Raw genomic sequence first — 26,377 nt, 5'->3', positions numbered from 1 at the left:
CAGAAATTTCTCTCAAACTTCCCACCAATTCGGAAAGACAATACCACTATCAGGAAAAAGAAAAGGAAAGAAAATGAGAAGAATTTTATCAATATCTTCGCTTCTGAATCAGGGGATTGTCCAACGAAGAGTTTCAAATAAGTATCTCATCCTTGCAATTCGTCCATATTCAGAGGATCTTTCTTCCCCAAAACCTCCAGGTTCCTATGCTTGATTTTATTTTCATATTTAGTTCATTATCGTCTTCATGCTATATTTGGTTAAAAACTTGAGGAAGGCATTTCCCAAAATTGAATTTTTTTGCGACCTTAGCTACAAATTTTGGATTTTGAAGTGAGGCGCCTTTGTTGGGTATGATTGGTCTAGTTTGTTTGTGTCTAGGAAGTAGGAGTTAGAATAGCAAATAAAAAAGGATTTAACCTTTTTTGGTTTTTTATGAAAAGGTTAGACATGTGGGGAAAGAAAAACGTTAGATTATTAACTCTTACAAGCAGAAACATTTTTCTATGTTGGACTGGATAAACTAAGCAAGATAATGCTTAATAAACCTCCGTTTTATGCTTTAGTGTTATGCTTCAGGACCTCTATCGCATTTCTGCAACTTGGTGGAGCAAGGGAGGCTGCAGCATGATCCTTACCAAGAAAGGGTTGCTTTGGCATTGGAAAATTTGCTTGGGAGGTTGGAACAGTATGAAAAAGATATGGAGGAATATCATGTATATTTTTCACTCTAATTTAGTGATGTACCATTCATTTTTGTAGTGATTATTCTGTTACCATGACATTTTGTTTGTAAAATTTGGCATTTAAACTTCCTATTATAGATTAAGCTAGCTGAGTGGGAGAAACACAGGGAGAATGAGCGGCGGAGGCTTTTGATGGAGGAAGCTGAGCTCAAGCAGCGTGGGGGCCTTTGGACATCAGTTAAAAGTCGTAGGAGTAAACTTTTAGAAAGATGGGCATTCCGGTGAGGGATGCTGCTTCTGTTTTTATTAACAAACTACAAATGAAACATATGGATGGAAATCCAAATCTGTTCGTTGTTTAGTTCTTTTTGATATTGTGAAGTTTCATTTGACTCAGGAGAAAATCTGAAGATATAGAACCTGGAGTAGGTAAGTGGGTTTCATACCTCAATCGTGAGAAGAAGTTGGATTCACTTGTTGGTCGTCGTCCTACAGCTCCTGCAGCCCCAAAAGGACTGTATATATATGGGAATGTTGGAAGTGGTATGTTGCCAAATTTCATTGATGAAGTAAATGTGAATTGTGAACCAATAATCAGACCAGAAAAAATTGGAAATTTTGTTTCTCATTTTAATGGGTTTTATCTCCCTGTATGTTGTTTCCATAATTCTTTCAGTGTGAACAGACTGATGGTAGAAATTTATTAACTTCAGCTCATTTTCTGTAGGGAAGACAATGCTTATGGATATGTTTTATGGTGCCACTGATGGAATAGTTAAACATCGTCGAAGGTTCCATTTTCATGAGGTAAGCCATTTCTTGTACTTGTCTTGAGTATTCTCATACTTGAATCTGTAATAATTCTATAGAAGAAAGCTATTTTACTGTTGCTGAGACACAAAGGGAGCATTGGTACCTGGTATTTTAGTAGTTATCCTTCTAAACTGCGGTCCTCCCTGCCCAAAGAATAGGCTCTTCTTGTGCAATGTGCTATGGCATAAGTTGTTATGGTTGCTAGTTTCTCAAATAAGCATGTGTTGATAGGGGACACAGTTTGAGTAGTTTGTACTCTTTTTTTTAAAAAAAAACACGTGGTAGTTACAATTGCCTTTCACATTGGCAGGCGATGCTTAAAATAAATGAAGATATGCATAAGTTGTGGAAAAATCAAGTTGAGGAAAAGTCTTTGCAGTCAAGCATATCTTCTTGGATTATGAATCTTCCCTTTGATATGAAAGCCAAGGAGTGGCTAGCTGATGAAGAAAAGTATAAACAAGAGGTTCAGATGAAAAACATTCTTCTTGCAGTAGCAGATAAGTTTCTTGTTGACAGGCAAGCAGAAGAAAGAGGAGCTAGCATTCTTTGCTTTGACGAGATACAGGTAGTGTGTTTCATTGACATTTTAAGCAAAATTTGTGAACCCTTGATGCTGGTTGGCATGACCATTGGTTAAATCTTTGACAATCACAGTTTGACAGTTTCTTTTTAAATTATTCAATATACGAAGAGTAGAAACTGCCAGTTTGGTCTCTGACAAGAGAATGAGAACCTTCTATTTTTTTTATTGTATATAGCAATGAGTCTAAGTTTCATTCCTATAGGAGCATTGATGACTGTTCTTCACCATGTGCTACAGAATGTTGGTCAAACCAAAACCAGTTTTCAGAATGCATAACTCATGATATGACTTGAACTTTTTTGCTATCTATTACAGACTGTTGATGTATTTGCTATTGTGGCCTTATCTGGAATTCTAAGCAGATTACTTAGTACTGGAACTGTTCTTGTTGCCACCAGTAATCGAGCACCAAAGGAATTAAATCAGGTGTTTTGGAAAACTTCAATTCCCTTTCAGCCTATAGATTTGTATGACTTCAATTGTACCCAGTTAACAATTGATGAGCTTTCCCGTTCTCCCTTTTTCTCTTTTTTTATTTTGCTCATGCAGGATGGCATGCAGCGAGAGATCTTCCTAAACTTCATAGATAAGTTGGAAGAACATTGTGAGATCATTTTGGTTGGAGGCGAGATTGATTATCGCCGACTAATAGCACAGAGGCCTATAGACAGGGTGATGTTTCATGCTTCTCTATGTGGATACTGATTTTTTTTCCTTGCTTTCCTTTGACATGGACAATTGTTTTTCTTTCTTCATCCCTAATTGTAGATAATAATTTTCTTTTCCTAATTTAGGAAAACTTGAAAATCTATTTAGTGGTTAAATTGAGAACTGTGTACATGCAGGTTCATTATTTTTGGCCTCTAGATGGTACTACTTCAGAGGAATTTGAGAAAATATGGTGTCAGGTTATAAAACAGGCTGGAGGAACAGTCACATCTAATACTGTTCCAGTGATGTTTGGAAGGTATTTGTTAGACTAATGGCATTGGTTTGCTTTATCAATCCATTTTAAACATGTGTATTTTTCTTTACATCAGGAAATTGGAGGTTCCTGAGAGCTGTAATGGAGTAGCACGGTTCACATTTGAGTATCTATGTGGTCGGCCGGTATTATACTTGGCTTATTATGAGTTCATAACTTATTCTCTCTCTTCTTGATTCTCTGGATATGTGCTTTCCCAATCTTCTTGTGAGACTTATTAACAGCATATGACTTTTTTCAACCCATTCACTGTTGACTGATCTGATATTTAGGGTGCCTTCACTATCCAGAGCTGAACATTGTAAAACATATGTAAAAGCAAAAGCCGAGAGAAAAAAAATAATATTTAGGTCAGAATAAGATGCGAATAACTGGTATTAGTGAGATTAATCTGTGTGTACCACAAAGATGGCAAGATATGAGTGGTCTAAGTTCCTCAAAGTTGGAAAGCAGCCAAAAGAGGTTCCCTAGAAATTGAGACACAAATATTCTTGGCTGAAAGAAAGGCAGTTGCCTTTCATAACAATTCCCATTAGTAGAAAGCTTACTGATCAAAGTGATCAAACAATGCTTTCCGTGCTGTTTGTGTGAGTTGTTTTAGTTCTGAACAGCTCATGTCCCTCTCTTGAATTAACAACATAAGTTTTCAACATTTTATAAAATTGGCAAAAACAACATCTATAAAAACCTGAACATCTTTATGATTGGTTCTTTTCTGCTAATTTATCACTTTCAATTATCTGCAGGTAGGTGCTGCAGATTATATTGCAGTTGCAAAAAACCATCATACAGTCTTCATCTCTGATATTCCTGTTATGAGTATGCGAATCCGTGACAAGGTACCATTCTATACAAATAGCAAATAATGTGTAAGAGAAAGGGAATAGAATCACTGATAGCTTTTTGCTGCACTTCTTTATCCGATCATAAGTGACTGTATGTTTCCACTTCTCAGGCACGTAGGTTTATTACCCTCATTGATGAGCTATACAACCATCATTGCCGCCTATTTTGTTCAGCTGCTTCTTCTATTGATGACTTATTTCAAGGAACCGAAGAGGGTACACTTTTTGATCTGGAAAGGTAAGCCTTATATTTGCTTTACAATCATCCTTGAAAGATACATATATAAAAGAAAAAATAATAAAAAAGAAGAGGTTTTGACATGTGAAGCTAATTTACTCTTCCCTGTTCCCATTCATTTTGTTCCATTATTTCAAGTATTGGCACAAAATTCCAACGCAGCCTTGTTGAATGCACAGAGTCGGTGCTAATTCTTGAAAGAGAGCATTTAGCTCATCCAAATAGCCAAGCAATATAAACAAGCAGCATGCTTGAAACATGCACTAAGTACTTTAATTTGACAGTTGCAATTGCTGAATGTATATAAAGCATTCATGAAAAGGAATAAACTCCTTCATTGTTGGTTATCTGGTGATCTGGTCAAAAAGATCTGCTTGCAACTAGTTGAATATGCTAATCTGCTTGTTTCCAGTTTCCAGTTCGAAACAGAGACGGAGGGTGCAAAACTTCGCCGGGATGTTTTGGCAGAAGGAAGTGTGAGTTCAGGTGGTGCACCAGCAGGTATAACATCCATGCTATCTGGTCAAGAAGAGATGTTTGCCTTCCGCCGAGCTGTAAGTGTTCCTCTGCATGTTTCTGTCAAATGTAGATCCCCATTTTCTCTCTCTCTCTCTCTTCCCTCCTCACCCCTTGTTTTATGGGGAAGCAGAAAAGAGAACAGAGAAGATAGTTCCTAGGTTAGCAGAATTACAATAGATATACATCTATCTTTGTAGGTATCTCGCTTGATCGAAATGCAGACACCTTTATACCTTGAAGGAGTTTGTTTCCTTCATCCTTACTTCCAGAGGGAGCTCCGAAATTTCAGAAATTATAGTGCAAGCACCATTCAACACCAGGCATCCTCATGAGCAGTAGGTTTATAGTACTTGATGGCCGCTACCTATAATTTTCGTATTTGTGATAATAATGTGTAAAATTTTTCAGATAACCTGTTGGACTTGAATTCATTTATTACTTCTCTTCAAGAGAATTACTGACACTATGGAATAAGATTATATTAATAGCATGTTTATTGTTACCAGCGGCTTTTCTTCTTTGAGTATAATCATGACATATAGTTAAAACAGAGTTCCATGCTGAGAGCGCAGAGTTCATCTCTTTCTGCTATCATTTTGCAGGGTTTGGGTTAACCTGGCTTACTAGTTTTCTCAAAATTATCAACTTGACAAATGTTCTGCTTTTGGTTCTTGATAACACAGCTTTGTTTCAAACTTGGAAATTGAAATTGATTTAATAGTTTCTTTTTTTTCTTTGGCTCCTTAAAACTTGTCGGGGATTGAGATTTATCTCTCTGCTACCCCTTTCAAGATCATCAGGAACGTAGCATACAAAAAAAAAAGGCCTTATTTGAAGAGTATGGTGATATATTCTTATTAATCTTGGTAATGGCTCTGAAATACAGAACCAACAACACCTGATAGTTCACTTTATTCTAGTAATACAGAGTGGTAATCTACAACTTTTTTGTGTTCATGGCTGCAAGGGATCCTAAGGTAGATGCTCTTAAACTCTAGCAAAGTTACTTCAAATCCTGCAAAACAGAAAGGAAAAAAAGAGAATCATATATTCATTTCATGTGTTGTTTTGATGCTTGAGAGTATAATTCATCAACAAATTTGAAGGATCATAATTCAGTACTGTGCATATTCAACATTAACTCTGGCATCAAATTTTGAGATGGCGTCGAAGGCTTTGTTTGACAGCTGCATGGTTACGGGGCAACGATCTTCTGTGCAACGATCAACAACCTCCACAACTATGGATCTACCTTTGCATGGCCGCTTTGGGCCGCTGATGCACCTGATCCTGTACTTCCTACCACATGATGCTCCATTATCCCATAACCCATCACTCACCGCAGCAAAGAGCCCACCCGGAGGGAACTGATCCTCGTTGTAGCCATTGCATTTGGTTGCTTCATTGATTTAAGACAGATCAATTCATACAAGGAAAGAAAGAATATTACTATTCCAAGGTGACGAATATAAGCAGGAAAAATGGTCGATTTGCACTTTCGAACATGCCACAGAAAGGGGAGAAGGCACCTTTTAAAAGACATAGTTTACATTATTTGCGTGCAAAAACTAACCGGCCAAACATGATTAAAGAAATTACTTAGACTTAACCTAATGATTGGTTAAGTTTGAGGAAGCCTTGGATACTATATCACGTATCCTTTAGTCCTTTTGCAATCAATGCTACAAATGCATGGCCAAGAGCAGTGAGTATAAGATGCAAAACTCAAAAGGGTAGTGTTTCTACTTACGCAAGTATGGAGGATCATACGCCTTGGCCGTCCCAACATCCCCTAAAACACAAATTACATCAAAAACTATGCAATACAACAACAAAGTTTGCAGCATTGTTGACCTCATTTCTTGCTAGTTTTGGTTCTACTATATCTGTATCTCTTTTGACTCGCTTTCTTTGTCATGGGAAAAATTCCCTCTCGCGACCCTCTATTTATACTTCGCATTGAAGCATGCCTGAATTGTGATTGTTGCAGTTGACGTAGTGTTTTACTCTAATTTGACTCTCTTTTTTATGTGGGTAGTTGCGCGGCTGTGGCACATAGATTAACGTCACGACTCACGAGTGCTATCACTTTGAAAGTTCTTTTCTTTTCTGATAAACACACGGTCCTCATTTCCTGTTACATTGCTGGTTTTCCATTATATGGTGCATCAGATCATGAGTATCCTGGTAGGGCAGAAGGTTTTTGGAAGCTTACGGCTGCTAAAGTTGGATTCTAGCACACCAAGTGCCACTGGAACTATAATTATTTGAACAGATAAAAGGATATTGGATGTTGCTTTCTTTGAAGAGTTTCACATGCTGAATTTGGTTTTAGAAGTGATAAAGCCAGAAGGTGAAACACACGAACTTGTACCTATCTACATCTAAAAAGCAGTCAACCCTTTGTTATTTCTTCGGTTCTTTTTTCAGCATTTGCCTTTCAAACTGCCCAACTTTGCGTCTCTTCTATGTTTATTTGACACCAAACCATCATCCTCCTCTAGTGATATGATCACCAAGAAATAAATAAGCTTGTGCAAGTTAAATGATGAGAAGCCACAAACTAGAATAGTGGCCTGCTATCCAATGATATGAAGGGTTTTTTATTGCGCATGGGAATTGAAACCTGATATGGATACATGTCACTTTACTCACTTCGGCTACTTGCATTCCTGGAAAAAATAATGGATTCTTTCTACGGGCCTCAATAGAAAATTGATTCTGGTTCGATCTTTGCTTATCAGATAACTATTCTGCCACTAACTCTACTTAAGATAACCCCAAGATTACTAAGTTTGAAGCTAGCAACAGGTGTTGCTTTCTGGTTCATCCATTTCATAGCCAACTTTGGCTCAGTATTACATGTACAGATATAGCGAAACATGATCAGCTCCAAGGTTCTGTTTGGTAATAAAGACCGAAGGAAAGAGTGAAAGGGTGATAAAAAATATCTTATTCACAAATACAGGAAGGGAGATGTGGCCGGGGTGTGTAGTACAATATTTTCTTGATCACACATGGAATTGTCAACAAAAGGATGCTCCTTCATGTTATTTTCATGATGTTCTTCATCTTCATAACAAATCAAATGTCAAGCAAAGAGACCATTCATTTATTGATAATTACCTAACCACATCCACTTTCATCCAGTGAAGTTAGAATTTTTTATCCCATGAAACGTGCAGCAGAGAGGGAAAGCAAAGTATAGAACCCTAAAGCATCAAAGCCTAAGTCTCCTTGTACTAGCTCGGATGGTGTGGGTGGCATTGGTTTGAGCACATATTCTACATTTAATTCTTAGATGTTGTCTTTTGTATAACAAACTAATTAACTATATATATATATATATATTCTTTCTTTATACATATCTTTCAAAAAGTAATATTTTTACTAACTCTATTGTTAAATTTGAGATAAATAATATTGAAATATTTTATGTACCGTAATAAAATAAAATAGATTTATTTTGAAAATTTACATTATGTGATGTATAGACGATAGAATAATAATATTAATATTTTTCAAACTACAATAATTCAAAGAAATTGTTTTTTTATGAGTGTAGGAAGAAAATTAGATAGGCACCGGATTCCCTATGATCTTCATCTTATTAAGGAAAAAGTGGGATTAAACAACCTCAATAAAGGTGAATTATTGGATTCTTTGAAATGGAAAACAAAAAGGGTTTCCTTTATTCTTCTGTTTTAACCTTTTTCCTGCTGGCATTCGTCAAAAGCAAATGCTTACAGGACACCTCCACCGGCCCAATTAAGGCATATCCTTTCTCTTTCCGCCATTTTTTATGAAAAGAAAAAGGAGGGGAAAATTGAAGATTTTTAAAGTAAAAAAAGCAGGACCATTAATTAAAATGATACAGTTCATTTTATAATATGTTATAATAAATAGTAATATGATAGAATGACAAGGTCATGTAATAGTTTTATTTTTTACATTAATATCACTTTAACATAAAAATAACAAAAATTATTTTAATTAATAATAATCAATTACAAAAATTTATTTTTTTTAAAATTAAAATATAACAATTGGATTAAAAATTTATTTAAATTATATAAATTAAAAATATACCAATGTAATTACCCGACAATGGCTTTTTAGTGTCTTTGATTGCCTTGGGATTCCTTGTGGAATTAGTATCCTATCACATGTTTGAGAATTTAAAGTTGCTTTGAGGTACCTTTATCCCCTAATTAAATCAAACATTACTATTAGGCATAACCCTTTTTCCTTTTTCTTGTGGTCAAGAAAGTATTCATTTTCCTTCATGATTCTTTATAAATAATCACCCAACTGTAAGGTAACAATTCAAAGGGAGCCTAAAATTGGAGAGCCAGAAGATATCCCTGATTCATTCTCCTGTCATCTGGAATGAAGAGAAGAGTTGTTCAATGGCTCTTCTTCATCACTTGTTCCAATGCCCTCTTACACTCCTTTTGTGAAAGTAGGGCTTTCACCTCACCAGGAGCTGCAGCTCATGCTGGTATCAAGCCGCCATTGATGAAGGAAAAACAACCCAAGAGTAAGCTTTCGACATTAATATATATACGTATTGTCATTAATATTGTTAATTAATTAATCCATATTTTTGGCAGATGTAAATAGGAGTCAAAGAACGTTTAATGGTTTACATGAAGCACTTTACCTGAGGGACGTTTGGAAAGAAAAGAAAGTTATTGATCACAACAAGAAAGGGAAGGGAACTTATGGCGGTGGAGATCTTCTTCGTCCTCGTGGCAAGAGAAGTGGAGCAAACTCTTTGCTACTAAAACCCTCTTCCCTCCTCTTAGTTGTGCTCAGATATGGGATACTTGGGTTGCTCTCTTCTATGTTCTTGTACTGATAGCTCGGTGGTGATGCAGTGATGCCTAGTGCTCCCAAATATGGTGTTAAGTGTTAAGCTTCGCTTTGATTTTTAATGACAAATGTTAACGAAATGTTATTTATAGTAAATAGCAGACAGTTAAATGTGATAAATTTTTAATGTATTAAAGTGAATATTTTGATTTAAATATTATAAAAAAATCTCTTAAATTATTGTATTTTATTGTCCAGAAAACTTCTAACCTCTGTATTCACACAAACTTTAAACTCTTTAACAGAAAATTAATCACAATCATACTGAATGTTAATCGATATTTTCTATCATATGGTAATTTGTTTCACTAAACCCAAATCTGTATATTATATATTACTGTTGAAACAGTGACAAGTGCAATGCGACCCATAAACGAGGTAGGCAGCAAAGCCTCTCATTATGTCTGTGTACATTGCCCTGTAGACAATATAGTCCATTGGAGTGCACCAAGAAAATACAGCACAAATATACACTCATGACCCAGCTACAAGCTAAAGGATATAAGAAGACATCATAGAAAACAGCAGCTCCAGAAATCAAAATCTAGTCTCCACCAAGCAGAAATCCTGCTTTGCTTATCAACACCGGATTTAGTAAGAGCATCTGCAAATGTGTTTCCCTCCCTCAACGTGTGCACGATAAAATACATCCCCAGTGTATTGAATTAGTGCATCAATTTCATTGAAAATGGCCCATTTGTTCCTAGGCCTCGTACGTATCAGCATATACACCCAAGAAATAGCTACCAAGGAGTCGGACTCATGATAAGTTTCTTAGGGCCTACAAATGGGGACAAAGAGAATAGCTACAGGGCATGTCTAATCGTCGTGATCTCTGCGTAATTGGAGTCTTGAATGCCTAGGATCCAAAAAATACACCAATAATATATATACCTATCAAAGTCGTATAGAACACCCCCCCTATTCTATAAGCTCATGCTTGTGTCACGTGTTGAGACTTTTGAACTCTTGGGGCGTGATACTTACCTTAGTAGAACCATCGACATTAAATTTGAACTCAGCGACACCAAGGGGCTGTCATGACACATTAAGGCACTTGTGCAATGAGGCACACCTTATGTGATATGTAACCCTGTTGACCACCATATATCACAATATTTGATAGTCAAATCATTTCATATATTATGTGAATAAAAAATATGAATAAACATTGAGTATGATAGTTAATTTTTTATTAAATTAAGAATTTGTATAAATACAAATTAAAAAATAAAATTTCTTCAATTATAATAAAAGAATTTGTATTTCTCCACATAAAATGTAATAATTAAAAGGTAATTATTTTTATTTAAATTAAATATCTTTTAATATATAAATAATAATTGCCTGTTAGGCAATTATTAACAAAATCCATTTAATATGATTATCATTAAACATGATGTCTCAACTAATTCCAAATCATATGAATATGATAGAGGAGGATTTCATCTCTCCCTTCTTTTGAATATAACTAGTCTACTGTATGTGCGATGTCCTTGGAATAGTAAAAAAAAATTTCAATTGAGTTGAAAATACTTTGTGAAATAGATATGCAATAATATAATTGTTGGTGTACATTAACGTGTGTAAAATATGTAATTGTTATTATTATAGTCATTATGGTGATATTTGTGGTAGTGTTTTCATATAAAAATACACTTATAAATAACCTTAGCACAAAATAAAACTTTAAATAAAATTTTCAAGCCTACGATATAAAAAAAATGAAAGGTGAAAAATGGTGAAAAATCTGAAAACATGTAACTCTCGATAAATTTAACAAATCACATATTTTATATATAAAAAATAAAAAAAATATAAAACAAAGAAAAAAAATTTAATCCAAATTTAACTCCATCATATCTCAGGTCTAGGTCTTAGAAACCCAATCATAAATCCAATCCATCAGACTTCAAGCTCATATCTCCTAAACTTAATCACGTGTAAAGACAAAAATCCTTCAAACTTAACCACCCTCAGATCTCAAGTTCACGTCTCAAAAATCTTACCCCTTTAGACCTGAAGCCCACGTCCCAAAAATCTAACCATGTGTGAAGCCAAGAACCAGAATCTTGAAGCCACGTAGAGAGTCGACGGAGATAGGAAGAATAGAGTAACAAAGCTATACATAGGTCGAAGAAAAAACCCTCCATTAAGCTCAAAGCAAGCCTAAGCCGAAAAACCCAAGTAAGTAAAAGTCTATAAGCTTGAGAGTGCCAAGTATCAAGGCAAGAGGTCTATCAGCCTTTGAGGCTTGCTTTAAATATAGTTGTAGATAGAAAAGAAAAACTAATTAACTTAAACTTTAAAATCTCCATTTTAGTTTAAAAAAAAAACTATTTATGTGATCGTCCAAGGACAACTAGACTTTTTGTTTTTAGGCCTACTTGTCTCCATGCTCTCCACTAGGAGCAACCCACGGTGAATATGGCTCCCATAGCCATCAGGTCCTAACTGCATTTAATGCACCTTGGGGTTTTTTTTTTTTCCCTAGCTACTTATAGAAATAGTTGCTTAATTGTCTTTAAATTTGGCCTCTGCAATACTTGGTTTACGTTGTTTTGGCTGATACTTGATTACTTTTTCTGTTTATAGTCTGAACTTATGTTCCTTAATTGATTGCCTTCATTTATCCTTATGTTTTCCAATCTTCTGTCAATTGATGCATTTGGATATAAAACAAAAAAACAAAAAAGTGGAAAAGAAATGAAATGGTAATGGTAGGTGGGAGACGTGGTCGACCTGAGGTCCAGGTCATGCATCGTTTAAGCCCCTAATAACTTTCTTTAACCCATTATCACTCTCCACTAGACCTTAATTATGGATAAGTAATCAATCTTATCAGTTTCAGAATGTGGATGACCAAGACCAAAAGAATCTTCACAGTAAATATCTGGGATACTTGCAATAACTTACTCTGATTAAATCATTAATGTAAGCCTGTGTCTAGAGTGTTCTCCAAACCACATGTACCCTCGTCCCTCCTTGTGAGTCTATAAAGAGACGTAGACGTCTGACTACTTGTAAGTTCAAAACTCCTTAATCTTGCCTTGTTCTCAAAGTCCTTACTTCGCAAGACTATCCTTTTTATCCTTAAGAATTGTCAAATTCTTCTTGTGCTTGCTTGAGGTATGCGCACTTTTCTTCTCCTATTGTACATATATGAATGTCTAACTACTCTCTGTAAATAGAAGAAGTTTATGATATGAAAAAGAGATTACAAAATTGAGTTTAGTTTGGTTAAAATTAACACTTTATTATTTTTTAGTCTTCAATCTAATTAATTGATTAGCAAAGCTATTATGTTTGTTACTTTGAGGTAGGGACGAGAGATGGAGATTACTACAAAGAAATCGACCATGGTGTATCCTGCTGAAGAGACATCGAAGCATCGGCTATGGAGCTCAAACTTAGAACTACTGATGACACTGCATCATGTCCCTACGGTGTACTTCTTCAGACCAAACGGTTCTTCCAATTTCTTTGATGCTCAAGTGCTTATGGAGGCTTTAAGCAAGGTTCTCGTTCCATTCTACCCCATGGCTGGGAGGTTGGCAAGGGATGAAACGGGAAGAATTGAGATAAATTGCAACGCGGAGGGAGCTTTATTCATCGAGGCTGAAACTGATGCTGTGATAGATGACTTGATTGGGGATACCATTCACAGTTCAGAGCTTTGGCGTTTAGTTCCCACGGTTGACTATGCAGCAGATATTTCCTCGTATGCACTCATTTTGTCACAGGTATACACTAGTCGAAAATTAGTCTTAAGCTTTGATTGCTTCAAATTCTAAGAAGTTTAATGGTTTGAATGTTGTAAATTTTCGTAGGTCACAAAATTCAAGTGTGGAGGAGTCTGTCTTGGGATCGGATTACAACACACTTTGGCAGACGGTCCAGCTGGGATTCATTTCGTCAACAGTTGGGCTGAATTGGCACGAGGTCTTCCCCTTAGTGCCGAACCTCACATTGATAGGTCTCTCCTTCAAGCTCGAGACCCGCCAACTCCCACATTTCACCATGTTGAGTACGACCCACCTCTTTCCATGAATACTGATCACGAACCCCAGTCAGATCCTGAAACAACCGTGTCCATCTTCAAACTCACACCCGACCAGCTCAACACCTTGAAAGACAAGGCAAACAAAGACGGTAATGCTGGCAACTACAGCACTTACAACAGCCTGGCGGCCCATATATGGCGTTGTGTGAGTAAAGCACGATGCCTTGCGGATGATCAACCGACCAAGCTATACATTCCAATTGACGGGCGGTCCAGATTGCGTCCACCTCTCCCACCAGGCTATCTCGGAAACGTAATCTTCATGGCTGCAACGATTGCTCCAAACGGTGATATCCAATCAGAGTCATTTCCGGATACCGCAAAGAGAATCCAGACAATATTGAAGCGACTGGACGATGAGTACCTAAGGTCGGCAATCGACCACATGGAAACAGTGCCCAACGTAAGGGCTCCGGTGCGAGGAGCCCGAGGCTTCCAATGCCCAAATCTGAGCATCAACAGTTGGGTGTGGTTGCCCATCTATGAAGCAGATTTCGGATGGGGTTGTCCCATTTGGCTAGGTGCAGCCAAAGTCTCCCAAGACGGCAAGACATACGTCCTACCAAGCCCCGTTAAGGATGGGAGCTTGTATCTGGTCACATGCTTAGACACCGCTCACATGAAAACGTTCGGGCAGCTTCTGTACGAAATCTAAGAACCATATATTCAGTCCAACAGACGAAAAATAAGAGGAGAATTTCCATAGAACCAGAGCAGCCCTACACGAAATCTCATATGTACCACTTTCCTACTTTTGTTAATGTCGTTTTGTGTTTGATTTTGACAAAACAAATGACCTCGTCATTGGTTTGTTTTCCTATGCTGTCTTAGATCGGTTTTTAATACTATTTAATCTTTTAGACATGTTTGGTGCCCCTTTTTGTCTAAGAGGATGGACCATGCTATATCGGTATAAAATTAATTAATTTTATATATAATTAATATTTTATTCAATCAATTATTGAGTTTAAGAATTTATTTATTCTCGTTACCCTCATAAACTTTCTTATCATTCTAATATGATTCTAATATTATTTTTTTCAAAACATATTTAACAATTAAAAGTATCAAACAAATAATTAGATGTTTTTAATTAATTTAAGTTTAAAAATTAAATCTTCATAATTATTTCAACATCGATACAAGTGAATACATTCATGATTCGTAAGCAAAGGGGCTTACAACACAAATACGATCTATAATTAATTGTTGAGTATGAATTAATTCATTTATTTGTAATTGATAATTTTTGACAAATTTTTACCTGAAAAATGGCAAGGGTTTTTGGTCTTCCACGGCATTGACGTTTTTCGTGTGCAGAATCAAAACAAGACCTACAAAAAAAATCTAACAAGATTTTACGTAGGCCAATTGATGTGATGGAGCTTACATCAGCAGTGGAAAACTTGTGTTCGTCAAAATAACCATCGAATCAAATTTCAACAAATCTATTTGCATTAATTATACAAGCCGACTGCCTTTTATTGATATAGATACAAAGTTAAAATCAATTAATATTACTTGATTAAAGACATTTTATGAATTTTTTCTAAAACTTATGTCATGTGATAAAAGGGTTAGAAAATTAATTTGTGTACTTTAAGGAGTGAAAGGGTGAGTTAGTCATAAGAGCATGCATTCAGGGGCAGAGCATCCCTAGGGGTTAAAGTTTTTGAAATTTTTTAAATATTATTTATTTTTTCATAATTTTTAAAAATAATTTTTTATTAAATAAATAATATACTTAAAAATGATAAAATAATTTTATAAATTTTATTTAATTTTATTCAAATTTTATTTTTTGTAAATTTTTTAAATTTTTTTATCTATATTTCTCTTTTTTCTTTTCTATTCCATTATTGTGAAATTATATAAAGATAAAATTTTTATTTATTTAATTAATTAATTTATATTATTATTATTATTTATCTTTTTTAACTCTATTCTATTTACTCATATATTTTAAGTTTTTATAAATTTTTTTTAAAAATTTCTACGAATCATCAATCATTTTTTTTAGTTATATAAGTGATATCTCTTACTTGTCATGGATTTTATTTTTTATTATGTGGATTTTATTTTTAATAATTTTAATTTTTAAAAATTATTATATATGTAATTCTCAAATATAGGTTTTAGTGTTGCATTATTAGTAATTGTTTAAAATTTCAGTAATATATTATTTTTATTAATCTTAATTATATAAAAAAAATTACTTTAGTATATGTTTTTAATATGCTTTACGTTTTATATTTAGTTAAAAGTAAATTATCTTGAGTATAAGAAGAAATTATTAATTATGTATATTATATTTAACTATTTATATTTTATGCATTATAGTTTAATATTTAGTATTATAAACTTAAATATAAAAAATAAAAATATTAGATGTTAACTACATTAATTTTTTAATAGTTTATATTAAAAAAGATAAAACTTTAAAATAAAATGAATGATAAGTATATTACTAATTTAATTATTTATATTAAAAAAGATATTATTATTGTCGAACAAAATTTTTTTAAAATACTATTATAAGTTTTTTTTTATTTACATGTTATACAATTATTTTTTATTATAAATTTTTTAATTATTAATAATTAAGTTTAATATATTAATTTTAAAAATTTTTAATTTTTAATTTTTTTAATTTTTGATCTTCTGATAAAAATTAGTTAGCTCCGTATATACATACATTGATTATTTAACCCCGAAATTGTCATAAATTAAGGCATGGACCCCTAAACACTGCCAACCTTTTCTGCTTTCCACACTTCGGCTCTGCCCCTCCTTGGAATTGAATGGCGTCAGAGAAGTGGACAAATAGCTTTTTCGTAGAGGAGGTTTGATGGTTGGAATGTGAGGCTGTGGATGTGCGGATCATCTCCTGAATCTTACGAACTGATCTCGTTGAGCCTTTTGCCTTTCGGATATCAATGAGTAGGAGACTTGTTTCTTCTGCCTGTACTCATTGAATCGTACCTGCAAACGAAAGGAGTTGGGAAGTAATTTAGAGAATTAAGCCCATGCTCATTAACTGGCTGCAAATTTGTACTAATATGCCACGTGTGTTAGCCCTCGTTCCCTCCCAGTCAATGTCACGTCGGGAAACGGTCAAGTTTGGTGGAAGTGCTAAGCTGGAGAGAGAGAGCCGGACAGAGAACCGTTCTCATCAGAGAGACCAATGAAATGGTGGGATGTTGGGAGACGTGGTTGACGAGATTTTGAGGTCTGAACAGAAACAGCATTTTCCCTCGGCACTGTTGTGTGTGCATGTGATGAATCATTAACGTATCCAATGAGAGAGAGAGACAGAGAGAACCGAACTGAGGGCATATTTCTTCTGCTTTGTAGTTTATTTCCTTCAGACCTCTTGCACATGTGCATGTAAAAATTCTTTACAATTGTTTATTTTTCCCCAAATTTGGCTTATGCTACCAATAAGACCAACATACCATCTATTACTTATCAGAATAACACCAAAGCTCTGAGGACTAAATTTGTACCCAATTACCCCGGAGAGAAGTAAGGAGTGGAGATTGAATGTCATGTTGATACAGGTTTGTGTTATCTTACATGATTGTCGTCATATGCACAATGTTGTTTCTTGTTTTGGGTTGTGTGTTGGTATATAGCTCATCGGTGTACAGGCTGCCGGATGTGTGAAGCTTTTGGTGTTCTCAGAGCCTTTTTTTTGCAAGCCTTAGGCTTGGGATATTGGGTGGTAAGTTTTGTCTATACTTTTTTTTTCTGGGTCTGTTGTTTTGTTTATTCTGCATATTTTTGCTGTAAGCAGGAAAGAGGGTTTTTTGGGGTTTCTGGGTAGGCTCTATTGTTGTGTTTTTCTTCTTGATCTGGTGCATATTTAGGATGGTAGACTGGGTTGCCTAGGGAATGCCTGTTACAGTTTCACCTTTAGATTACTTTGTTGGGTGTCCGCTGTTTTGGGATGTAATTTTCTAAGGGGAAGAATATATTCCCTTCCGTCTTAATGAATGCGTTCTGAATACCTCCAAAGAAAAAAAAAGAAGTGAGGAGTGGCATTGGGTTTGGGGCTGTTTGGAAAGAGGAAGGGAGACTTTAATTGGCGAGATATTGTGACGATGGTTTTGATTTAGTAGTATAATAGATGACAAGGCGTGGGTATGTAGGTTTCGTGTGTTTCACATTGGTTATGTTCATCTGTCATGATCCAAGGTATGTCACACCCATAATAATTGCGGACAGAAACCTTTCAGAAAAAAACCTAAAGACCCTTTGACAAGCTTTGGCCTCCAGATACGATTGAGGTAAAAAATGGAGTTGAGACGAAAGAAAACTCTGATGAATGATTTAACAAGTCTTGGTCTTTTTCTTGTTAGTAGTTATGTATACGTATTCATATATTATATACGTATAATTCATAGAAGCTGAAACTACTTCTGTTATGTGGATTAGGTGGTTTCACAACTAGTTCTTAAAGTTGAAGATTGTTCAGGGAAGAATATTTTCTTCTCCACTTCTCCTCCTGCATCCATCAAACAAGATCTCGATTCCCAAGTTTTGTATTGTTTCGAGTGTTAGTTAAGAATTGCTCTAGATTTTATATGGGTGGCTCTCGGAGTGTACAAACTTTAATGAACAAATAAAACATATTTTAAAAAATTTTAATGATCATTACGTACTAAGTAATATTTATGATTAAATTTGAAGATATTTTTCTCTTTGAAAATTAAAAACACGAAAAGGGTACCATAAATCTCTAACATGAACATTATTGATTGAACAAATCTCACATTTTTCATTACCTATAACACTAACCAAATCGCTATGGCCATGGGATGGCTCATGGCTAATCCACATTGTATGGCATTTGAAGGGTATATGAAAAAACCAATCCCTTACTTGGTGCAAATGGGCTAAGCGAAAGAGTTGGATGAAGTGTTCGTGGACTTGGGTTTGTTGAGGGAATATATAAATTCCAACTTGGGCTACACCATTGTCTTCTGTCTTTGCTTTTTTATTTGAAATTTAACAAATTAAATCATTTAACTTTATTTAATCATGCCCCGAGTACTGCATTGCACTGCTTTATTAATTTAATAATCTTGTTCTTATCGTAATTGTAATTTATTTATGTTTTATGAAGGTGCTCGTGTGTTCACCACCCATCCGGATAACCTTAACTAACTGCACCGTGAACACTGTTGCCCTCTACCATATTACAAGGTAAGGATAGTAATCTTCTGCTTGACGTCCCTGTCCTGTTTTGAATTTATAGAGATTCACTGAAGTTTATCTAATTTGATTCCTTATAGGTGTAAAGATGGAGATTATGATAAAAGGGTCAACCATGGTACGACGTGCTCAAGACACTCCAAAACGAAGCCTATGGATATCTAACTTGGACCTGGTGAATATAAGAATCCATATTCGTACTGTATACTTCTACAAGCCAAATGGTTCTTCTAATTTCTTTCAGTCGCAACTGCTTAGACAGGCTTTAAGCAAGATTCTTGTGCCCTTCTATCCCGTAGCTGGGTGGTTGGGATGCGACGAAAATGGGAGGCTTGAAATTATATGCAGTGAAGAGGGAGTATTATCATACGCAATGCAGAGGGAGTATTATTCATAGAGGCTGAAACTGCTTCTGTTATGGATGACTTGATTCAAGATTTCAGCGATTCTTCAGAGATTTCGCAGCTAGTTCCTATAGTCGATTATTCAGGAGGAATGTCGTCTTATCCACTTCTCTTGTTGCAGGTAAGAGCAATCATGAAACAAAATCTTGGTTTCCAAGTTTTGTTGAATTACTCTAATCCTTATTCTATTACCTATAGCTTTTTTGAGTGTACAAATTACTTAATCCTATAAGACTAAATTTGATTTTGTCACCCCTATCTATATTTCCAGGTGTACAAGGGAGATTCTTTTCGTTTGCTGATTCTGAGTATGAATATTTGGTTGTGTAGGTGTTTTTGGTTTTGTGCTTGACAAGATCACCTCTGTCTGTTTGGTTGAGGTTTGCTAACCTCTTTTTGTTTGATGGGGGATATATATGCTGCTTTTCTGGGGAAGGCAGGGGTTGGTTTTGTCCCTGCAGATCTGATTTTTGTGTTTGTGCAGCTTTTCCTGGAGGCTATTCTCTTCCTTTTGGCTGTAGCTTTGTTTCTTTATGAATGAATTCTGCTTTGCAAAAAAAAAAATGTTTAAATTGTGTCAAAGTTATTTACTGTTAGTGAGACAACTATGGAATGCCACATGTTGGCTGCATGCACCAGCAGCATGTATGTGATTTAGTATGGCATTGATGTAACATTAATTTTACTAGGTAACTAAATTCAAATGCGGAGGAGTCTGTCTTGGAGTTGGATTTCAACATACTTTAGGGGATGGTTTATCTGCTCTTTCATTTCATCAATAGTTGGGCTGACACAGCACGAGGCTTGACTCCTAGCATTACGCCACACAATGATCGAACTCTTCTGCAGGCTCGGGTGCCCCCAACTCCTACATTTCACCATGTTGAGTACGACCATCCTCCATCTTTGAACAACTCAGCTTCCACTTCAGAATATCATCACACCTTAAGCCATCAGCCGTATCTATATTTAAACTCACGGTTGATCAGCTAAACACCCTGAAAGCCAAACCAAGTGAAAATGGAGACTCCACAAAATATAGTACTTACAAAATCCTAACTGCACATTTATGGCGTTGTGCAAGTAAAGCAAGAGGACTTTCAGATGTTCAAGTAACCAAGCTATTGATACCAGTTGACGGACGATCAAGATTGCATCCTCCTCTCCCACCAGGCTATTTCGGCAATACAATATTAATTGCTACACGGATTGTTCTAGCTGGTGATCTCCAATCAGAACCATTAATAGACACTGTAAAGAGAATCCATGAATCAGTAATACAGGTCGATGATGAATACGTGAGATCAGTACTTGATTACATAGAAAAGGTGCCTTATGTCAAAACACATTCTTTTCCATGTCCAAACATTGATATTGTTAGTTGGATGTGGTTGCCTCTTGGGGTCGTCCCACATACATGAGGCCAGCCAAGATCATCCAAGAAGGAAAATTTTGCATACTACCAAGTCCAACGGGTGATGGGAGCCTGTTTCTGGCGACACGCTTGGAAGCCTCTCACATTGAACTCTTCGAAAAACTTCTGTATGAATTCTAACAAAATGTCGAAGGGTGCCAGCACTCTTGTGGCCTAAATGCAGGATTTCGACCTTGTATTGAGCTAGACGTGGATAGTTGTGGAAAAGAAGAGTAGCGTTTCTTCAATAAGAAGACAAGGAAATTATTGACACTCTCGGTGTTGATTTAAAGTTGATTTCCAGATGGACTGTGTTTAGAGAAGGAGGAGCAGAAGACTTACTCTCGGTCAAGGAAGGGAAGGACACGTGTAATTTTGTTATAGTTTTAAAATATAGATTTTAGTTTTTACTGTTTTATAGGTATTAGTTACTTTTACCATTGTAATAAGTTAAAGTTAGTTGTTAGTTTGTTTACATCAGCTGGTTACCCTTGTAATAATTGATTCAGTAATGAAGAAAATCATTTCCCTCACACTGACTTTCCTCGATCTTTCTCTCTTATTCCTCTGCTGATTTTATCAGAAATGTTGGAGGACTATATACCAACCAATTATTTTTCTTAATTTTTGGTATTGTCCTTTGACAGCATAAACTTGTGCTGTTTCTTGTTTTAGGTGGATGTGGTTTTGGTTTCTTTCTTGTGCTATTTCTTTAGGGGTTCTTAATCTGCGCCACCGTTATGCCCTGTACCAGTGTGCATGGATGTTTCTGGTTTCTGCATGTTGTATAACCAAAAGCCTTCGGTTTCTGGTTTCTGCATATCGTATGCCCTGTAGGATTGCTGATGATTAACAATGCTGTTATGCTTTGTACCTCTCCCCTTTTGTAGCATGCTGTGCATCTGCATGACATGCATGCCTATTATGGCTTGTCTTTTGTAAGTCTACTTTGGGAGACCTTTATGCAAGATGTATAGTTCTGCCTTTCAAATAAATAAATAAATAAATGAACTTTTTCTAAATGTTTTACTTTAGTATGCCTGGGATATCTGGTCGTGTATCATTAAACAATTGCTAGAACATGAGTTTTTGAATGTCCATGGGTATGCCAAATCCACATTGTCCGAAAAAGCTTTTGAAAGGTATGTGAAGAAACAACCCTTACTTAATGTCTTCTGTTTATGTCCTTGTAGTGAACTTCTTTTTCACCCCCATCTTTCAAAGAGCATCAGCAAAGCTACTTGCTTCTCTAAAACCCTGTTTGGTGCAAGCTCCCTGGATAATCTCTTCCAACCTATGGATCTCCGCAATTAAGTTCCAATACTAACTTTTTTTAACCTTGGCTCTAGCTGCTGCCTCCTTAGCAATCTCCTTTAGCAGCTGATCCTCTTCTCCACATATGAAGCCTACTTGTTTGCCGATTGACCAAGTAATTTCCGCCTCATTCCTAATTGCTTCATTTCTATTTTCGAAATCCCCACTGGTTAGGAACTCATTCACCACTGCCTCATTCCTTTTCTTGTTCTTTCCCCTTTTAGTTTTCCTCCTTTTTTTCTTGAATATCTAGAGTTTGGTCTCCCTATTTCTCATCAGTTTCCCTTCTACCTTCCCCCCACATAATCTCCATTTTCTCGGTTTCTCTCTCTTGTTTTCTCCCTTTTCTCTCTCCCAGTTCTCCTTTTCTGCCTCCGTCTCGGAATAAAATCCCTCTCCTTTTTTAATTTGGCTTCCTTTCCCTGAGCTTGTGGCCTCATTCAATATTTATATATATATCTTTTCATTTCATATGCTGTCTTGTGCTTATTTCCTCAGCTTTGGGTCAAAAATAAAGCCATCAAACGACCAAATTTCACCATACCACCTTAACTAACACCTCTGCTTCCCTTTCCTGGTGGTTTTCAACAAGGAGAGACTTTTCAAGATTTTGAGCTTTGGGTTTCCTGTTAAATACAACTTCAAAGGTAGCCCTTCTACGAGTTAGTATTAAGAGTGAACTTATTTATCATTGCAGGTATCGTGAGGAAATGAAGATTACCATTAATGGATCAACCATGGTACGCCCAGCTCGAGACATGCCAAATCGACGTCTGTGGAACTCGAATCTGGACTTGGTGATATCAAGGTATCATGTTGCCTCGGTGTGTTTCTACAAATCGGATGCTTCTTCCAATTTCTTTGACACCCAATTGCTTAAGGAGTCTTTGAGTAACATTCTCGTCCCGTTCTATCCCATGGCTGGGAGATTGGGATATGATGAAAATGGAAGACTCGAGATAGTCTGCAACGCGGAGGGAGTATTATTCATAGAGGCGGAAACCGCTACTACCATAGATGACTTGGGCGATTTTGCACCGAGCTCGAAACTTGGGCAGCTGGTTCCAACAGTCGACTATTCGGGAGATATCTGTTCTTTTCCACTCGTTCTGTTACAGGTACAAATCTTCACTTAGTGAGAGAGTATTTGTAGTTTCAATATCTTTTATGGTCGTCCTTTCTTTTTCAATTAGAGTCTGCAAATTTTATCGTTGCAACACTATTCAAGATAAACAATAAGAAATCTCATGTGTATATTTTGCTAGGTGACAAGCTTCAAACATGGAGGGGTTTGTCTTGGTGCTGCATTTCAACATACTTTGGTGGATGCGCCATCAGTCATTTATTTCATGAAAAGTTGGTCTAACACAACCCGAGGCCTACCCATTAATGTTACCCCATTCATTGATCGCACCCTTCTCCGAGCTCGGGTGCCACCAGCTCCTGCATTTCACCATGTTGAATACGATCCATCTCCTCCCTTGAACACATCTATTTCAACTCCAAATTCTCAAGCTGGTCCCAAACCTTCATCTACATCTATTTTCAAAATCACTGCTGATCAGCTGAAAACCTTAAAATCCAAGGCAACCATGAATGGCAACACAACAAAAGCAAATCGTAGCACATACGACGTCCTGACTGCACATATATGGCGTTGTGTGTGCAAAGCGAGGGGCCTTGCGGATGATCAAGTGACCAAGTTATACATTCCAGTCGATGGACGGTCCAAATTACATCCACCTATTCCACCAGGCTACCTTGGCAATGTTATCTTCATAGCTGCAACAACTGCTCTGTCAGGTGTTCTCCAATCCGAACCATTTGCGGATACAATACAAAGAATCAACAGAACGGTAAAACGGATGGACGACAAGTATATGAGATCAGCTCTTGAATTCCTAGAAAGTGTACCTGATATGGAGACTCTTGTGCGAGGAGCACGTACTTTTCAGTCCCCAAACCTCAACATCAATGGCTGGATGCGACTTCCGGTATATGCTGCAGATTTCGGATGGGGTCGCCCCATGCACGTGGGATTGGCAAATGTCATCAACGAAGGACAAATATATATCATACCAAACTCTGTAGATGATGGGAGCTTGTCATTGGTGGTTTGCTTGGAGACATCCCACATGAAACACTTTGAGAAGTCTCTTTATGATTTCTTATTGCCATTTGAGAAAATAAATTCTCGCTATTAGTTTGTTCTCCCTATCATTATATATGTACCTTTGGAAAGCAGAGGCTTTCCTTTCAAGAAGATTTGGTCAAGAAGTGCAGGATGGATGAAGTTATATAGATATAAAATTAATTAATCAATTGTTGGATTTAATAATTTATTTGTATTCACAATGCACATAAAATTTCGAATTAATCTTACACACTATCATATCAAATACCCATTTTTTAAGTCACGAGAAAAAAAAAATTAACAGACAAATAATACATGTAATTTAGAGTTTTATCTATTTTATATTAAATGCTATGTAATTTTATCTTTGCTCTCATTCTTTTAGATTAAATTATAAGAATATATATTTTCAATATTAATATTATATTTAAATACTTTAATTAGGCTAAACTCATTACTATCAAATATTTGAATATTATACTATAATATAAAGATAAAAAATAAAATAACATTTAATGTTAACATTGTAATTAGATAATTATAAAGAACAGAAACATTTGTAAATAGTTAATTTTAACAAAAAGAATGTTTATTTTGTCTAACATAATTTGTGTTTTCTTTTTTAAAAGGTCTGTAATTCTTATTGCAATGTGTCAAAGCTAAAGTAACTTTGAGCTTAAAGTCACATGAAAACGAAATAAGAGGAAGACAAAGAAATTTGTCTATCATTCCTAGTTAAAACCAAAGAATTGAACTAGTTCCTTTTGCCTATCAACTCCATCTTTAGTAAGAAAGTCAGCTTCTCTCACGATATGAGTTACCTTTCAGTGATTAATTGAAAACAATCAATCTGTATCATGCTCGATCTAAACTTTTATGATAATTTTGAAGGTTTATTCAATCAAGTTACCACATTTATCGAATCACTTACAACTCATAAATTTAATTGTGATTGTTTTATAAATTTAATGAACAGTATAATGCTCTTTTAATAGTCATGATTTTTACAAAATTAATATCATATACATTTTTTTGAATTTAAAACTCTTCATTTTTGTTTTTAAAATTTTAAAAAAATAAGAAATTTTTTTTGAAACTTGCTCTAGCTCATGAGGAAAAGCTATTTTCTTTTTGGTTTGGTTGAAAGAAATTAAACAGGTTTACAGGGTAAATTAATTTGCAAATCTCTGTTAGTGGGGATTGAAAATGACAAAAAAAGGATTTGGTCAAGAAGGGCAATTTGGCTGTTGTGACTCAATCACATCATGCAAGTTCCACCTACTCCGTGTTCTCTCTTTTTGTCTTGTGCGTTTCATTGGCCATGGGGGAAAACCCAGTCAACTTTTTCATCTAGCAGTACATTTTTGGTCGTTTTCAACATTCCATCACAGGACGAAAGCAAGCAATTATTCGTACCATTCAACACACCTTTATGAGTCGTGTGCTTCATGATTGATATCCCCACACGACCTACCAAACCACGACTCTCAGATTACCACACTTTAATCCATCACCATGTTCCTGTTTGCTGTGTAATATACTTAATTTTTGGTCTCAAAAAAGGGACAAGAAAACACCAAATTCATCACCCACCAGTGCAAAACCCCTCTACTAAAGAGATTTTGGAAAACCTTTGCCCCCATTGTTACAGGGTATGCAAACTTGCCTTCCCCTACTTTTGCATTGCACTTCTTTATTTTCTTGACTTTTGAGTTTGCCCGTAGAGAGAGAGAGCTCAGTGTTGAATGCAATTTATAAAGGTTTTTGTGACCATTAACTGTAGCCTGCAGGTGGTGAGAGAATATGGAGGCTAATGTGAAGAGACAAACGATGGTGCAACCAGCACTAGACCGACCAAAAACGCAACTTTGGATGTCAAGTCTGGACCTGGCAAGGATAATTAAGCATCATGTTCCCTTGGTGTATTTCTACAAATCAAATGGTTTTTTTACCATAGCAGAGTTAATCAATTTTTATTAAGAAAGTCAAAAATTTTAAAAAATAAAAATAATTTTTTTAAATTAATATATTACACTTAATTATTAATAATTAAAAAATTTATAATAGATAATAGTTTTATATAACATGTAAATAAAAAAAACTTATACTAGTGTCATAGGAAAGTTTTGTTCAATGATGATAATTTTTTTAATATAAATAATTAAATTATTTGTAAAAAACTTATCAACTATTTTATTTCGAAGTCTTGTCCTTTTTAATATAAATAATTAAAAAATTAATATAGTAAACATCAAATATACTTATTTTATTATATTTAGTTTAT

At 35.5% G+C, this 26,377-nt stretch overlaps 5 protein-coding genes and 1 pseudogene across 7 annotated transcripts; 5 read left to right on the top strand and 1 right to left on the bottom strand.

The window, feature by feature from the left end:
* The first annotated feature begins 1 nt into the window (after nucleotide 1).
* LOC110410386 (AFG1-like ATPase family protein) lies at nucleotides 2-5,177 on the top strand. Of its 2 annotated transcripts, none has more exons than XR_002444653.1 (14): nucleotides 2-200; nucleotides 580-716; nucleotides 825-967; nucleotides 1,084-1,229; nucleotides 1,414-1,493; nucleotides 1,810-2,067; nucleotides 2,401-2,511; nucleotides 2,635-2,757; nucleotides 2,931-3,052; nucleotides 3,126-3,195; nucleotides 3,817-3,909; nucleotides 4,026-4,153; nucleotides 4,573-4,707; nucleotides 4,870-5,011. XR_002444653.1 is itself a non-coding variant. In XM_021420039.1 (14 exons), exons 1-14 carry the CDS (start codon nucleotides 74-76, stop codon nucleotides 5,002-5,004), a joined length of 1,815 nt encoding a protein of 604 aa, XP_021275714.1. In that variant the 5' UTR covers nucleotides 3-73; the 3' UTR covers nucleotides 5,005-5,177. The 2 variants fall into 2 exon arrangements, 1 of the variants encoding a protein (XP_021275714.1); XM_021420039.1 differs by having other exon boundaries at nucleotides 3-200; nucleotides 4,566-4,707; nucleotides 4,870-5,177.
* A 346-nt stretch (nucleotides 5,178-5,523) lies between these two features.
* Nucleotides 5,524-6,531, bottom strand: LOC110410388 (EG45-like domain containing protein pseudogene; annotated as a pseudogene). Its single transcript, XR_016350875.1, has 3 exons — nucleotides 6,423-6,531; nucleotides 5,795-6,071; nucleotides 5,524-5,687 (listed from the first exon to the last, which is right to left on the bottom strand). The product of XR_016350875.1 is annotated as an EG45-like domain containing protein pseudogene (transcript).
* A 2,457-nt stretch (nucleotides 6,532-8,988) lies between these two features.
* On the top strand, nucleotides 8,989-9,726 carry LOC110411464 (uncharacterized). The gene is made up of 2 exons (XM_021421628.2): nucleotides 8,989-9,212; nucleotides 9,286-9,726. Exons 1-2 carry the CDS (start codon nucleotides 9,062-9,064, stop codon nucleotides 9,531-9,533), a joined length of 399 nt encoding a protein of 132 aa, XP_021277303.1. The 5' UTR covers nucleotides 8,989-9,061; the 3' UTR covers nucleotides 9,534-9,726.
* A 2,865-nt stretch (nucleotides 9,727-12,591) lies between these two features.
* Nucleotides 12,592-14,371, top strand: LOC110411024 (shikimate O-hydroxycinnamoyltransferase-like). The gene is made up of 3 exons (XM_021421014.1): nucleotides 12,592-12,676; nucleotides 12,871-13,290; nucleotides 13,378-14,371. Exons 2-3 carry the CDS (start codon nucleotides 12,880-12,882, stop codon nucleotides 14,263-14,265), a joined length of 1,299 nt encoding a protein of 432 aa, XP_021276689.1. The 5' UTR covers nucleotides 12,592-12,676; nucleotides 12,871-12,879; the 3' UTR covers nucleotides 14,266-14,371.
* Nucleotides 14,372-18,915: 4,544 nt separating this feature from the next.
* Nucleotides 18,916-20,786, top strand: LOC110411025 (shikimate O-hydroxycinnamoyltransferase-like). The gene is given in 6 exon segments (XM_021421015.2): nucleotides 18,916-19,174; nucleotides 19,207-19,352; nucleotides 19,921-19,998; nucleotides 20,000-20,164; nucleotides 20,167-20,626; nucleotides 20,629-20,786. Coding segments are annotated over 6 exon segments (1,266 nt in total).
* Nucleotides 20,787-22,305: 1,519 nt separating this feature from the next.
* LOC110411568 (hydroxycinnamoyl CoA quinate transferase-like) lies at nucleotides 22,306-24,236 on the top strand. Its single transcript, XM_021421782.1, has 2 exons — nucleotides 22,306-23,077; nucleotides 23,225-24,236. Exons 1-2 carry the CDS (start codon nucleotides 22,670-22,672, stop codon nucleotides 24,161-24,163), a joined length of 1,347 nt encoding a protein of 448 aa, XP_021277457.1. The 5' UTR covers nucleotides 22,306-22,669; the 3' UTR covers nucleotides 24,164-24,236.
* Nucleotides 24,237-26,377: the final 2,141 nt, after the last annotated feature.

The sequence above is a fragment of the Theobroma umbraticum genome, unplaced genomic scaffold (assembly GCF_002168275.2).
Source record: "Theobroma umbraticum cultivar Fairchild unplaced genomic scaffold, ASM216827v3 scaffold_56.0, whole genome shotgun sequence".
NCBI lineage: Eukaryota > Viridiplantae > Streptophyta > Magnoliopsida > Malvales > Malvaceae > Theobroma > Theobroma umbraticum.
The sequence above is the reverse complement of the archived record's forward strand: the minus strand, read 5'-3'. Positions and strand labels throughout refer to the sequence as shown.